This window comes from Falco biarmicus, chromosome 6, assembly GCF_023638135.1.
Source record: "Falco biarmicus isolate bFalBia1 chromosome 6, bFalBia1.pri, whole genome shotgun sequence".
NCBI lineage: Eukaryota > Metazoa > Chordata > Aves > Falconiformes > Falconidae > Falco > Falco biarmicus.
Genome location: NC_079293.1, coordinates 73,842,811 through 73,856,070, shown reverse-complemented (window position 1 = coordinate 73,856,070; position 13,260 = coordinate 73,842,811). Strand labels below are relative to the sequence as shown.

Here is a 13,260-nt window from a genome sequence, read left to right as displayed (position 1 = left end):
CACCAGCAAGGAAGATGTTGATGTTCAATGGAATTAGAAGATGGAGAATTAAAAATGAATTGGTAGGAGAACTTCCTCTGGGACACTACATTTAAGAAGCCACCTAAATGAGCAATCTGGGAAAGAAATTACAGAGAGAATGAAAGTATCCCAAGCTCCAGTAAGAAATATTTGGGTGGGGCATTAAATCCTGAGGTGTAGTTTCAAGCTTCTGGTTTGGAGTGATGTAGCTGGTCATACTGTGCCGTCAGCTGCTGCAGAGATTCTTGTCTTTGCAGTGCTGAGTGCCCTTGCTCTTCTGGAGATGGGACACAGGTTCATGGGTCTGGTATAACAGATCTCTTTGTAAAGCCTTGCTAGGAACATGGTGTTATTGGGCTGGCGTCCAAATAATCGCTTGCATTGGACAACCCTCTACAGGGAGGTGATACCTGTTCTGCCACAATTAAAATGTTGCCTCATCATTAGCTTCTATGAATAGTTGCTTCCAGTACAGGAAGGTTGGAGTCTCTTTTGCCTTTTGCTGGCTGCCTCTGTCTGTACTTATCTGGCCCACTGGCACAGCCATAGTCTAGGACATAAGGATTTGAAATTGCATCCAAAGAGACTTGAGTGGATGGTTCTGTTAGATGACTTCTCACCATGGTAATTTTTTTCCTTCTTTTATTTTCCAGCTTCTCACAGTCTCCCGCATTGGAGCTGGACAAGTTCCTGGAGGATGTAAGGTAAAAGATTTTTTTTTTTTTTAAAGGGCAACTTTAACTGTGTGTGAGACTGAAAAAATTTTGGAGAGACATAACCTCAGACTCTGCTCTTCTCTTGTAGGAATGGTATCTACCCACTCACAGCTTTTGGGATGCCGCGACCCCAGCAGCCGCAGCAGGTAGTGGTGAAATCTCCTATTGCTCCACCATCAGTGAAAACCCCAACTCCAGAGCCTGCTGAGGTGGAGACCCGCAAGGTGAGAGATGGGAGCTCCATTCCTCCCCTCCCCAGGCAGCTGTGCTGTGGAGCAGCAGTAAGTCAGGGGGTGTCTCTGCTTTTCTTTCAGGTGGTACTGATGCAGTGCAACATTGAGTCGGTAGAGGAGGGAGTGAAGCACCATGTATGTTCCCATCGGGCGGCTAAGCATGCTTTATGGGGGTGTGCCAGGGCAGCTGTGCAGAGCTCACGGCTCCAGCATGCTGATGTGCTGCTGGTGTGACCCTCTTCTGTCACAGCTGCCCTCTTCAGGGCCCGAAGCCAGGTCAAGGCCTGTGCCCTGTGGCTGACTTTGGCACGTAGCAAATATTTTCAGCCCACCCCCAGGTTCAGGCTTCCTCTGTACAATGGTGCTGCTGGCTGTGGTTTGGAATGGAACTGGATGCGGTTGTCCAGAGCCCCACAGGAGTCTAGCAAGGAGGGGGGTGGTTCCTATCCTGAGGGGGATTTCTGGGGATATTTCTGGTGGGCTGTGGTGGCCACAGCCTGTGGCAGCTTGCAAGATTGCAGTCCCTCATGAGAACTTCTTTACCCTGCAGTTAACACTGCTGCTGAAACTGGAAGACAAGTTGAATCGACACTTGAGCTGTGACCTGCAGCCTAGTAAGTACCTTTCTTCCCTTGCACTGAGGCCAGCAGTGCACTCAGACCTGGGGTTTACACCCTTCCCTGTGTTGCAGATGACAACATCCAGGAGCTGGCAGCTGAACTAGTCCAGCTTGGATTCATCAGTGAGGTAAGCAGGCCTGGGGCTCAGGTAGGGATATAGGTCTGCATTCCTTTCTCAGACTTAACTGGTTTATGCCAGATTGGTCCTTCTCTAGCTGGGGAGGTAGGAGAAATACGATGTGTCCCTGCCCATGTGCCCTGGCAGGCTTCAGCCAAGCTCTGAGTTTTGGGTGGACTGGACTTACCCCTCCCTGTTGCTTTTTCTTCCCAGGCTGACCAGAGCAGACTTACCTGTTTACTTGAAGAGGCATTCAGCAAGTTCTACTACACCCGGAACGGAACCCTTACGGCAGTGACTGTGTCATCTTAGCAGCCCTCGGCTCCAGGCGGCCAGTGCAGCTTTGTTGCCTGTGACTCCTGTGTCAGTCCGTCACTGTAGGGCATCAGCAAGACCCCAGCTGCAGTGCTTGGGAAGCTCATCCAGCATGTGCTGTGGCTGGGCTCAGCAACAGTCCTCCCTGGCCGCCTATTAAAGGGGACTTTGTGCATCAGTATTATTTCCAGCCCTGGTTTTGTTGGGATTTTGCCAGGTGGTGCCGTGGAGCTGAGTCCTGGCTTTCGGGGTGTTCTGTAGCCCCATTCATGTGCATGGAGTTTGTTCTGTTTGAATTGTACAAAGTGTCTTTTGCACAGCACAGAAATGGTTGGGATTTTTTTGTTTGTTTGGGTTTTTTTTTTTTCGTTTGTTTTTTTTTTTTTTAATTTAAAGGTAAGTCCTGCACCCCACTCTGCACCTGCCTCCGGTGACAGTCTCTACCCTCCTTCCCGCGCAGAGGGAGCCGGGGGGGGGGGGGGGGGCCGGGCCCCTGCAGCACCTGCCTGCTGCCTTGCCTGCCTCTTTCCCTCCCTCTTCGGCCGCACTTTGTTTACTGGTTTTGCGCAGCCCTGCGCTCCGCCCTGCGCCGCCGGTGCGGGCTGCGCCCCGTGCTCAGCGCGGTCCTGGCCCCCCGTCCCCCGCCGCTGCCAGCGCCCCGGGGGCTGGCGGGGGCGGCCCGGACCCCCTTTTCCCTGCCGGGAAGCTTTGCGGGGCCGAGCCCGCGGTTGTGCGCGCTGCCGGGCCTGGCACCGCTCCTGCATCTCATTTCTATCATTTCCTATTTTTAATAAAGCTGTTTTGTAAATTCGCGAGTGCTGGCTCTTTCCGGGGGGGCGGGGCGGGCGGCCGTGCCCCGGGGCGGTGCCGGACGGCGGGCGGGGCGGCGGCGGCCATGGCGGGCGGGCGGCGGGCGCTGGCGGAGCCGGGGCGGCTGATGGGCGCGGGGCTGGCGCTCATCGTGCTGGGCCACGGCAGCCTGGTGCTGGGCGCCATCGTGCACGGCTCGGTCCTGCGGCACGTCGCCGGCGCCCGCCTCGCCGTCACCCCCGAGTACGCGGTGGCCAACGTGGTGTCCGTGGGCTCCGGGCTGCTGGTGAGAGCGGGCGGGAGCGTGGCGGGGGGTGGGGGGCAGCCGGCGCGGGCGTTGAGCGCGGATCTCTCCCCGCAGAGCATCGCCGTGGGTATCGTCGCCATCCTGGTGTCGCACAACCTGTCCCAGGCGGCCCTGGTGAGTGCGGGGTCGGGGCCCAGCCCCCGCCGGCAGCCGCTCCCCTGGACCTTGTCCCCGGTGCCTCCTTCCGCCTCGGCGGCTCGCCAGGCTGTGGGTGCCGCCGGCAGCGGCGTGGGCAGCGCAGCCGGGGTTAGGCGTCCCTCCCTCCGTGGGCTCAGGCGTCCCGTCCCTCCCTCCGTGGGCTCAGGCATCTCTCCCTCCGTGGAGTCAGGCGTCCATCCCTCCGTTGGCACAGGCAGGGTGGACAAAGGCTGCTGCTGGTGGGGGCTTAACCTGGCAGCGGAGCTGGGCTCTCTGGGCGCAGGAGCCTGTGGAAGGGGCCGGCTGGTAGCCCTGGGCTCACGGGAGGGGGCAAAAGGTGCAAAAACCTCATCTGAGCGTGGGACTGAGCCATGTCAGAAGGGGCAGGAGGTTGCACGTGGTTGCTTGGCATGAAGGTCCGTGGGGTTCCCAGCACCCCCGTTACCCTGCAGAGTGGCTGTGCCCCATACAGTGGCAGTGCCCAGCCCCGGCATTGCCCCAGCTTTGGCCAGCCCCGCTCTCATGTATTCTCTTTGCTGCCTGCAGCATTGGACCCTGCTGAGCATGTCCCTGTTGAACTGCCTCCTGTCCACAGTGTGCAGCGCAGGCCTGGTGCTGGCCATTGCCCTCACCGTTCACAGCCGGGGCATGCACCTCATCAGGGGCTGCAACAGCTCTGCGCTGCCTGCTGATGCGCGTGCAGCCATAGTGACCAACGACTGTCCTTTCAACACCACGCGCATCTATGTGAGTGCGTAGGTCTGCCATACGCCACCTCCCACTCTCTGTCTCTTGCTTCCTCTCATCTTTTTCTTTCTCCCTCTCTTGCCCATCCTCTCTCTGCCTGTCTTCCTCTTGCGCCCTTCTCTCCCCCACTTGCCTGCACAGCCTCCGCTCAGCTGCGTGCAGGTCGGCTGGGCGCAGTGGACCTTGCTCCTTGAGGAACCTGCAACCCTCTGCTCTGCAGGACACGGCCCTGGCGCTCTGGTTCCCCTCCATGGTGCTGGCGGCCACAGAAGCTGTGCTGTCCGGCAGGTGCGGTTTGGTGGCCCTGATCTTGCGGGGCATTGGGCCCTGTGCACGCAGCTACGCCAAAGAGCAGGTATGGCCAATCAAGCTGGACAGGTCTCCCTGTCCCACTGTTGCTGCCTTTTTGAAGGTGCTGAGACCTCCTGGGCCCTTGTTCCCATACAAGCAGGCTGTGCAGCAGTGGGAGGCAGGGCATGTCAGGTCTGAACCTCTTCTATCCAGCCTTGGTGACAGACTGGAAGACCTTCATCTTGGGTAGTTGCAGAGGGACCCACCTCTTCATACCTCTGATAGGCCAGTTTGTCCTGGCTGTCCCGAGTGAATGTGGACCCCCGCGCCCCTCCCCCCCCCCCCCCCCCCCCCAACCTGGTCCAGCCCTTCACACATCCCTGCGACCCTCCACTTTGCTTTTTCTTTTTCCTTTTTAGCTGGCCCAGCCAAGTACAGTGAAGGAGGGGCCACCACATGAGATGCAGCAGCAACTGCTGGCCAGGCTGGCTGACTCCTGTGCCTAGCTGGAGAGGTGTGTGCAGCGCGTGGGCTATGCCTGGGAGATGGGAGGGGGCAGGCTCCACTGTCAAGAGGGCCCCTGCCCACACCAGTCACCTGAAAACCTCTTTTTCCAAGCACATGCTACAAACTACTGGCCAGCGGCATCAGCATGCCGCCTGGCCCTACAGCACCGCCCTGCACTCATGCGTGCTTTTCTCTTCCAGGTGGTGCTGCAATCCAACAAGGTGAAGTGGCACCTGCTCCATGCTCCTGCCCGAGGTTTAGGTGTGGGTAGGGTGGGATGCAGGGGGTAGGGGTGCACCCCCCGCAGCCCCCCACCCTGCAACAACCCTGCAGGTTCCAGGCACAAGTTACCCAGGGTCACCAGGCAAGTGCCGTAAGCCCCTGACACTCTCCTGGGGCTGGGGAGGCACACAAGCCCTTCCCAGCACACTGAAGGCTCCACTGGGTGTTCCACATGCGGTGCTGGGGGGGGGAGGGCAGAGGTGCTGGGGCCTGGCAACAGGCAGGGCTGGCCTGGGGGCTGGCTGGTGGCCCTGCAGCAGAGCAGGCAGGTTCAGTTTGCTGTGCCTGTGCTCAGGCAGGGCAAGGAATGAAAGGTGAAGAATCCTTTTGTCATGAGCCTCTGTTGTTTCTGAGTAAATAAACTTTTCCTTTTCACACTGGCTCCCCAGTGTGGGTATCTGGGAACTGGGCCCACTGGTGGAAGGGCAGTGCAGCTGGTGTGTAAGCCCATCTCTGTGCTCGCCCCCTACCAGGCACAGGGATGTAGACAGATACATGGTCCCAGTGTGACAGTCACCCCTCAGGGTGCAGGGCGCATGTTCAGCACAGCGAGGCTGAGGCTGACACGCATGTGTCCAGGGTTACTGCCCGGTGCCCTGGGACCGGTGCTCCTGGGCTCAGCATCTGTCAGCAGACAGGAGCAGCGCAGGGTTGAGACACACATTTATTGCAAGTAGAAGTGGAGGATGCTGAAGAACGGGATTGAAAACTGCCATGGTCCAGCTCACTGGAAGGAGAAGCTGGTGCTCGGGAGTCCCCCACACCACTGGCTGAGGAACTTGAGCACGTCTTGGCACGCAGGGCTGTGGGATGTCTGCAGAATGAAAGAGCCCTTGGCACTGGCAAAGGGGCAGTGCTGTCACCCCCTGCTCAAGGGTACCCCTGGGGCTTGACAGAGCTGCACAGGCAGGGCTGGGGCTGCCCCAGCGCTGTGAGATTAATCCCCACCCAGCAGCACATAGGGAGGGTGCATTAAAACTGCCCTGGTTCGGTGTATCTCCACCCAGTGGGACTGTTTTACTGTCAGCATGAGGGGCTGAACCCCCTGCAGCCTGTCTCCCTGCCCCACGGGGCACCTGGCTCACCTTGACAGCCATCAGAAACTTGTTCCATGTGTCCTTGTTGGCTTCTCGGCCTGGCCGCTTGAACTCTATCTTGTTTCTTAGCACAGGGTACCCTGGTTGTACAATGACACCTTCAGAAACAGAGACCCACAGGAGACCCCTGCTCACACACCCCTTCCCTCTCTGCCGTGGCGGGCTGCTCCCACGGGGGCAATGGGAGTTCCCAGGGAAATAACGTTGCCTCTGGCTTTGAGATGCCTCAGGAAGGGGGTTCCCACAACGGCAGGATCAAAGGAAGGTGAAGGTTGAGCTGCCTGCTCGCAAGGATACCCAAGTGAGTATGTCAAGTGATAGCATGCTGCTCCTGACCTCTGGAGCCAGAGTGCTACTGAGTGCTATTGCTGGTGGCCTGCTCCTGCTCTCCTCTTCTCTGACCCACTCCAAGTCCTACGCCCCAAGCCCTCACTGAAGTTTGCAAGTCGAGGGACTTGCTAGAACAGACAGCAGGGACTGGTTGTGTGCTGGCCTGCCAGGCCAGTCTCGTAGGCGGTGCTGTGTGAGACTAAGCACTCACAGAATCATAGAAACAGAACAGCTGAGGTTAGCAAGGACCTCTGGGGTCTATATGGTCCAACCTCCCTGCTCAGGTGGGGCCACTCACAGCTGGTTGCCCAGGACCATGTCCAGATGACTTTTGACTGTCTCCAGGTATGGAGATACTATGACTTCTGTGCAACCTGTTCCAGTGCTCAGTCATCCTCGCAGTAAAAAATGGGTCCTCCTGTCTCTTCCAGCTGGTACCCCACAGCCACAGAGTCTCCCTCCTCCTCTTACAGCGCAGCCTGAACTCCTGCCCAGACCACCCCCTGCAACACATTCCCACTCCCTGCATGGCACCATGTACACCACTGTGTACGTGTGAGCTGGCCTGGAGCTTACCTGTAAGCACACAGGGCAGGGCACGCAACCCTGTATTTGCTGCCACCAGTGAGGCTTCATAGGTGTCACGCTCATCTTGTGGCAGCACCTGCTCCAGCCGCTGGTCCATGGACATGGTGAGCACCCAGTCCCTGACCTCCTCCCGCTTCTCCTCCTGCAGGGCAGAGGCCAGCGCACCCCTGATACACCATGCCGTTCACTGCCCAGCTGCTGCTCTGCAGCACCAGCGAGCACGCTGGGGAGAGCGGGACACATGAATGTGCGTGTGGGATGTGCACACACACATGCGTGTGTGTGTATCTGGGGGGGCAGGGGGGTGAGTGTACACATGTATTTTTGGGGGGAGCATGAGAAAATGTGCGTGTGTGTCTGGTTGTATGTATGTACAGGGGCTGCATGTGTGTTTGTGTGTGTGGGGAAGGGACACAGGGCAGTGCTGAGTGCATTTCCATCTGCTGTAGTGCCTGCTGTCCCACCCTTGCCCCAGTCCCTGTTCAGGGAGGGCCCTGAAGCAGCACTGATGTTCAAGGTAGCTGAAGAAAGCAGATGACACTCACAGGCACGTGCTGTCGGGCTGGAAGTGGCACTTCAAAAGGAATGTCTGTATTCTGGAAATCAGAGTGGTCCAGAGAATCCAGGTTCCCTTCTTCAATAGCCTGAGAAAGAAGAGGTGGGGCACTAGGCAATGCCATCCTTGGATGGTACAGTCTACATAATGCCCCTGCAAAGGGCATTACTGATGCCCTTATCTATTAACTGGGCCCTCCTGGGAGGTGGCATTTGTGGCCATCCTCTGCAGCGTCAGAGGATGCGTGCCCCTGAAATACTGTGCCACTCAAGCTGTCAGGCGGCCTCAAAGAAGGGAAAGATGAAATGAGGGGAGCCGTTTTCTTCCCAGCAGCTGCTGACAGCACTTGGAAGACTGGTACAGTAAGGTCAGCATCCGAGGGTTTGGTGTTTTCTGGTGAACAACCTGCTAGTCAAGAAAGGAGCTGACTGGCATGGGGGGCTCCTGAGTCTTGTATCACAGTGGCTAAAGCACTGGGCCATGCCCTCCACCCCTCAGGTATTTTCCTTCCCTTGGAACAACTCAGATGAGATCATCCTGAAAGCTGTAATGGCACTCACAGCCGTGAAGACTACAGGCCTAAACTCTTGGGCCAGCTCTCTCTTTGCTGCAACATGCATGCGTGGTGGCATTGGGACACACAGGGTGACATGGTCAGGGCTGCTCAGGTGCCTGTCGGGGCAAGTACTTCCAGCTGGTGCTGGGGTGCTCAGTGCCGTGCACACACACACGCTGAGCAGCGTCCAGGGTCCTCTATCAGCACCAGCTCAAACACGTGCTGCCACATTCAAGCCTCAGGAGTACCCGGGCTAGGCTGAAGGTCTGCTTTGTCCCTACAGCCCATTTGAAGTACGATCGCCCTCCCTCCAGCATATACGTACATCTGAGAGGTCTAGGAAGCGATTCAGGAAGATGAATGCCATGTTCTCCCAGCTGGCTGCCTAGTACAGAGAAGAACCCCAAATGAGACCAGGCAGCTTATCTTCACAGCCACAACTTTCCTGCTTGAGCAACGGGTAGGGAGGATGTGGTTCTGTTTGTGCAACAACATCCTGCTTGCAACACAGGTAATGGAGGAGTACACATCCCGGCTCACCATCCCTGAGGACTGCTTCACAGGCAACCACTGGGACAAGCAGCCTCCTACCCACAGGCTGTCCCACAGGATGGAGTCAGGCATTGCACAGCCAGCATCAGACAGTGAGAACATGCTGCTGTGCTTGCTATACATCTTTATCTCTGGGCAGGCAGTCAGAGCCTGTAGCCTCAGGAGTGAGTTTCACTTAGGTGACCCAGAGCAAAGCAGAGCAGTTAGGAGCCTTGCACCTACACTAACACAGCCATGCAATTTAACATGGCTTCTGGTCTACCCGCTGGGTCTGCAGTTCATGTCCCCTTGCTGGCTGAGGTCCACCCTCCCACCACCTACTGCCAGCCCACAACAAAGTATGGAGGCTGGCAAGCTGCTTGAGGGAAGGCCTCCAGTGCCAGTGTCTGGCTGCTGGTCTACCAGTGCAGCTAGGAGAGGACAGGGGAAGATAGAATTGAGAATCCCTGAGCCTAGGGTCCTCCACCTCCTCAGCTGCTGTGGTGGCAGATAGCTCTTACCTTGGCAGCTATCCCAGCTTCATAGAAAGCCTTGTCTGCAGGGAGAAGCTCAGTGTGGCGCAGCAGGGAAATGGACAGCTTGGCAGCCACAGTGTCCTGCAGACACAAAAGACAGTAAAACCACAACAATCAGTGCAGAAAAATCGGGTCGGAAGGGATCTCACGAGATCATACTGCCCCAGACTCACGGCAGGGACTCTGCACCTACATACTCCTGACATGCAGCAAACAAAGGTTAAAAAACTTCAGTCATGACCCTAAGTACCCTCACTGTGTGAAGACACAGGAGGACTGTCACCTGAAGATTAAGTTCTGCTTTATAAACCTTGCTATTTTTCACTAGAAGGTGCACCCAAGTCCCCACCATTTGAGTCACAGAATAGCTGAGGTTGGAAGGGATCTCTGGTGATTTCCTAGTCCACGCGCCTGCCCTGTTCAAAGCAGTCAGCTGCAGCAGGTTGTACAGGAATACGTCTGGTTGGGTATCTCAAGGGATGGACACTCTCCAACCTCTCCAAGAATCCTGCTCTGGTGTTTAGCCAGTGTCACAGTGAGTTTTTTCTTGTATTCAATCACATAAGAATTTTGGAGTGGGGGTGAGGAATTGAAGGGAGATTTCACTTTTCTGTTTGCCAGATAGGTTGTCATCACACCAGAACTGAGAAGGCCACCCCTCCTTCACGATCCCAAATAGACTACCCAACACCTCAACGTTCCGCAACTGTATGGGTCTGTATAGGTTTCCAAGCCATCAGACATGGCTTTTTCTGTCCGATATGTCTCTGGAACCCCAACACCTACACATGCAGCCAAGGGGAAGCCCCAGTCCCCCCTATGACTTCTACTGGGGTCCTAGCTGTGGCAACCTTTCTTTTTCACAGCCTGCTCTATCACAGCTCCAGTCCCACACTCATACAGAGCTCTAGAACAATTCCACAATCCCATATGGATCAAGACTTCAGCAGGGACCCTGCTCTGTCTCGTGGCCCGGAACAAATCCCAATGCACATGAGACTCAAAACCACTCGCAGTGCCTTGTGAGGCCTGGTGTCCGGGCCCATGAGTCCCAAAGCCCCATAGCAGGCCCAGCACCCGCTGAAGCCCTGTGTGATGCTGAGCACCCGTGCTCACAAGCTCCCAAAGCCCCCTGAGAGGCCAAGCACACAGGCACACAAGCTCCTGAAGCCAATCTGCTCTCAAGACCATGTGTGAAGCCCAGCAGCTCTCTTGGCCCAGGACAGCTGAAGAGGAAGCAATGCCTCTCCTGGGAAGTCCACAATTTTGTGCAATCCCTAAATTCCTACTGGTGTGTCTGCTCTCACAAGTCATGCCAAGCACACGGATCAGCTTCCCACTGGTTTACATCTCAGCCGCAGTGGCTGGGGGCAGGTGCTACTATAAGAAGACGACCATCTCCAGTTCCACCTGATAGTGGTGGGTTCCCAGATCACTGTAGTCCCATTCTCATGCGTGTGATCCATGAAGTGGAACAGTGAACTGTGAATAGCCTTGAACCTGCACATCCCCACAGGGCTCTCCACTCAGGTTGGTGACCTGGCAAAGGAACTTCAAAAACCTTACCAGTTGCTTCACGCCCTGAGCAGCGGAGCGGGTGGCATAGTAGTGAGAGATCAGCAGCATCGTTTCAAACTCCTCATGTGCTGGAGTGTTTGCCTCACTTGACTTTACTAAGTTTTCACACTGAAGAAGAGAAAAGGAGTAACTGAGAACATGAGAGCACAAAGGCACTCTTCATCCACTTGAGCCCAGGGAAAAGCTGAGAGAGAAGGATCTGAAATATCCAGGCGCCTCTGGGGATGGGAAAAGGGCTGGGCCTTGGGTGCTTTGGGTCCTACAGAGTGCTGAAGGGAGGAGGCTGTGGAAGAAGGGGAAGAGCCAAGAGTACTGCAACAACCAACAGCACTGGAAGCAGGAGTGAGTTTGGATGGACAAAGGGGGATTTGTCGATTTCATTTGTGCTAGAGGTGGGTATTAGTGGGACAGAAACACAGAAAAGGCCATCCTGGGCTCTGGCTGAAGTATCCTGGAAGAGGGAAGAAGGAGCAGAAGGCTCTGAGCATCTCTGGGGAGATGGGGAGGACTCTCTTATTTTCCAGGCTCAGTAGTTCTGTGCTTTCCCCAGGTCCTTGCCCCACCCAGGCTGCTGAACACGGGTGTAGGATGAACAGTGGACATGTTGTGATAGGGTCCCATGTAGCCCTGAAAGTGCCGATGTCCAGACCCACTTCTAGGATTTGGCCTTGAGTGCACAGTCACTTTCTTCCCTGACTTCTCTTGCCCAGCCATGCCCACTTCACAGGATCCTGTTCTGCTGTCCACATCGTCAGCTCTTTTCCCTCTGCTCCTGTTCTACCAATACTGCCCGTGTCACCTGGTTAGAGACTGATTCTTCTTTCTCCCCTGCTAGGAGCCACCAGGGTGTTGGTGTTTAAGAGGCAGTGGTGGCCACAGCCCACACTCACCAGATTGAAGAGAACGTCACGCAGGTCAGCCCAGCTGGAGTAGGCCTCGGCGCAATTCATACCAGATGCGTTCACCATCTCCACAAAGAGACGCTTGTAAATGTTGAAATTCTGCAACAAAAAAGGAGAGAAATCTTAAGGGAGCCAGATGGGAGTCAGCAAATGTCTGGAGCTCTCCTGCTGTCAAGCACAGGCTGAGGGAATGGCAGCTCGGCACACAGGCTGGAGCAGCCCTGCTGCAGATTGCTGGTTGCAAGAAGTGCTGCAAGACAAGGCAGGGAAACAGTGAAGAATGCTTCCTGCAGCTAGCGCTCTCAAAGAGACAAACACAGTTCCTTTTGTTCTGGACTTGATGGTTAAGGTGTTCAAAACAAACACAGATACTCAACTTCCCCCTGCTCCTTTCCCTGGAGAACATGCCAGCAGGTTGTCTTTAGTCCCGCTAGCTGAGGAACCTCTAGAACAACCCACAGTAGGGTTGAAGTGGCTTGGACCTGTTTAACACCTGGTAATCCCAGTTCTGGACTGGAAGCCTGACTCATGTAGCAGATCACAGCACATGCTGGCAATTCACACTGTGATATCATGCTGCCTTCATTACCTGTGGGTTGGCAGGTGCTCCATGGTGGACATACAGGCTCAGGGCTTTGTCCCAGCTGCCCTCCCGGATGAGGTGGGTTGCATACAGAGCTACATACTTGTGCAAGACTTTGTAGTTCTGGAGAAGGCACACAGAAAGCAGCAGCATGACAATCATGAACTGAACACTTGTCACTCGGTGGGGACAGTTTCAGATGTGTGTATGCACACCCGCACACTCGAGTCCCAAAGGGCGAGAGACAGACTGTGCACAACAGACCTGGTTTTGGATTTGAGCCCCCCTTGACACCTCTAATCCTGGCTAGCTGATGCCGTGCTGACCCTTCACACATGCAAATAAAGCTGCTTTTCAGCTGTTCACCACTTGCCAAAGGAATACTGCCAAATACCTAAAGGATGCAGTATCTCCACAATGTGGCACCACAGGTAAACCAGCCCTTAGTCTAATGAAAGAATGAATCAAAACACTTTGTGGACTGAAGATGTTCATAATTTGCAAGGCTGCTCTAGTCCTTTATTCAAATTCTGTCAGACCTCTGGGACTGCAGACCTCCTGGGAGCACTGCTCGTACCTGGGCTGATCACAAACATTTTGCTGAGGACTGACTGTAGTCGGCCTTACAGAAATTCAGCTGAGGAGAGACCTGTTTCACACAGGCTTAAAGAGCATAACGAGGTGAAGAGGACAGTGCAAAATGTGTGATCCTGTTAAAAAATGAGCAATGGAAGCAAGTTTATTAAGCAGAAGAGAGACCAGTGTCCCAGTGATATGTCTAGAACTTGAACAGGTGTGGATGCCAGTGAAACACTTCAGTACAGGGCAGTTTGGGATAAAGATTAGGTCTGGTATGTGACCTCTTTTGATAAACGTAACTTTTTACCTGTGTCATCAC

General features: G+C 55.5%; 3 protein-coding genes across 6 annotated transcripts in view; 2 read left to right on the top strand and 1 right to left on the bottom strand.

The window, feature by feature from the left end:
• Positions 1-2,831, top strand: part of NRBP1 (nuclear receptor binding protein 1) — a 43,850-nt gene extending 41,019 nt beyond the window's left edge. For both annotated transcript variants that reach the window (XM_056342939.1, XM_056342938.1), the window contains 6 exons: positions 675-725; positions 826-961; positions 1,052-1,105; positions 1,521-1,584; positions 1,662-1,717; positions 1,922-2,831. In XM_056342939.1, the coding sequence (XP_056198914.1) occupies positions 675-725; positions 826-961; positions 1,052-1,105; positions 1,521-1,584; positions 1,662-1,717; positions 1,922-2,020 (460 nt within the window). In that variant the 3' untranslated portion in view covers positions 2,021-2,831. The remainder of the gene's footprint in view (positions 1-674; positions 726-825; positions 962-1,051; positions 1,106-1,520; positions 1,585-1,661; positions 1,718-1,921) is intronic.
• A 75-nt stretch (positions 2,832-2,906) lies between these two features.
• On the top strand, positions 2,907-5,480 carry KRTCAP3 (keratinocyte associated protein 3). Of its 2 annotated transcripts, none has more exons than XR_008822623.1 (6): positions 2,907-3,119; positions 3,195-3,254; positions 3,825-4,025; positions 4,246-4,562; positions 4,736-4,830; positions 5,024-5,480. XR_008822623.1 is itself a non-coding variant. In XM_056344023.1 (6 exons), the coding sequence occupies exons 1-5, from the start codon at positions 2,919-2,921 to the stop codon at positions 4,820-4,822; spliced, it is 684 nt and encodes a 227-aa protein (XP_056199998.1). In that variant the 5' UTR covers positions 2,907-2,918; the 3' UTR covers positions 4,823-4,830; positions 5,024-5,480. The 2 variants fall into 2 exon arrangements, 1 of the variants encoding a protein (XP_056199998.1); XM_056344023.1 differs by having other exon boundaries at positions 4,246-4,380.
• Positions 5,481-5,751: 271 nt separating this feature from the next.
• Positions 5,752-13,260, bottom strand: part of IFT172 (intraflagellar transport 172) — a 38,451-nt gene continuing 30,942 nt past the window's right edge. For both annotated transcript variants that reach the window (XM_056344016.1, XM_056344017.1), the window contains exons 40-48: positions 12,369-12,485; positions 11,768-11,878; positions 10,866-10,985; positions 9,285-9,380; positions 8,558-8,617; positions 7,666-7,764; positions 7,109-7,262; positions 6,191-6,282; positions 5,752-5,919 (exon numbers count right to left, since the gene is read on the bottom strand). In XM_056344016.1, coding sequence (XP_056199991.1) covers positions 5,830-5,919; positions 6,191-6,282; positions 7,109-7,262; positions 7,666-7,764; positions 8,558-8,617; positions 9,285-9,380; positions 10,866-10,985; positions 11,768-11,878; positions 12,369-12,485 — 939 coding nt within the window. In that variant the 3' untranslated portion in view covers positions 5,752-5,829. The remainder of the gene's footprint in view (positions 5,920-6,190; positions 6,283-7,108; positions 7,263-7,665; positions 7,765-8,557; positions 8,618-9,284; positions 9,381-10,865; positions 10,986-11,767; positions 11,879-12,368; positions 12,486-13,260) is intronic.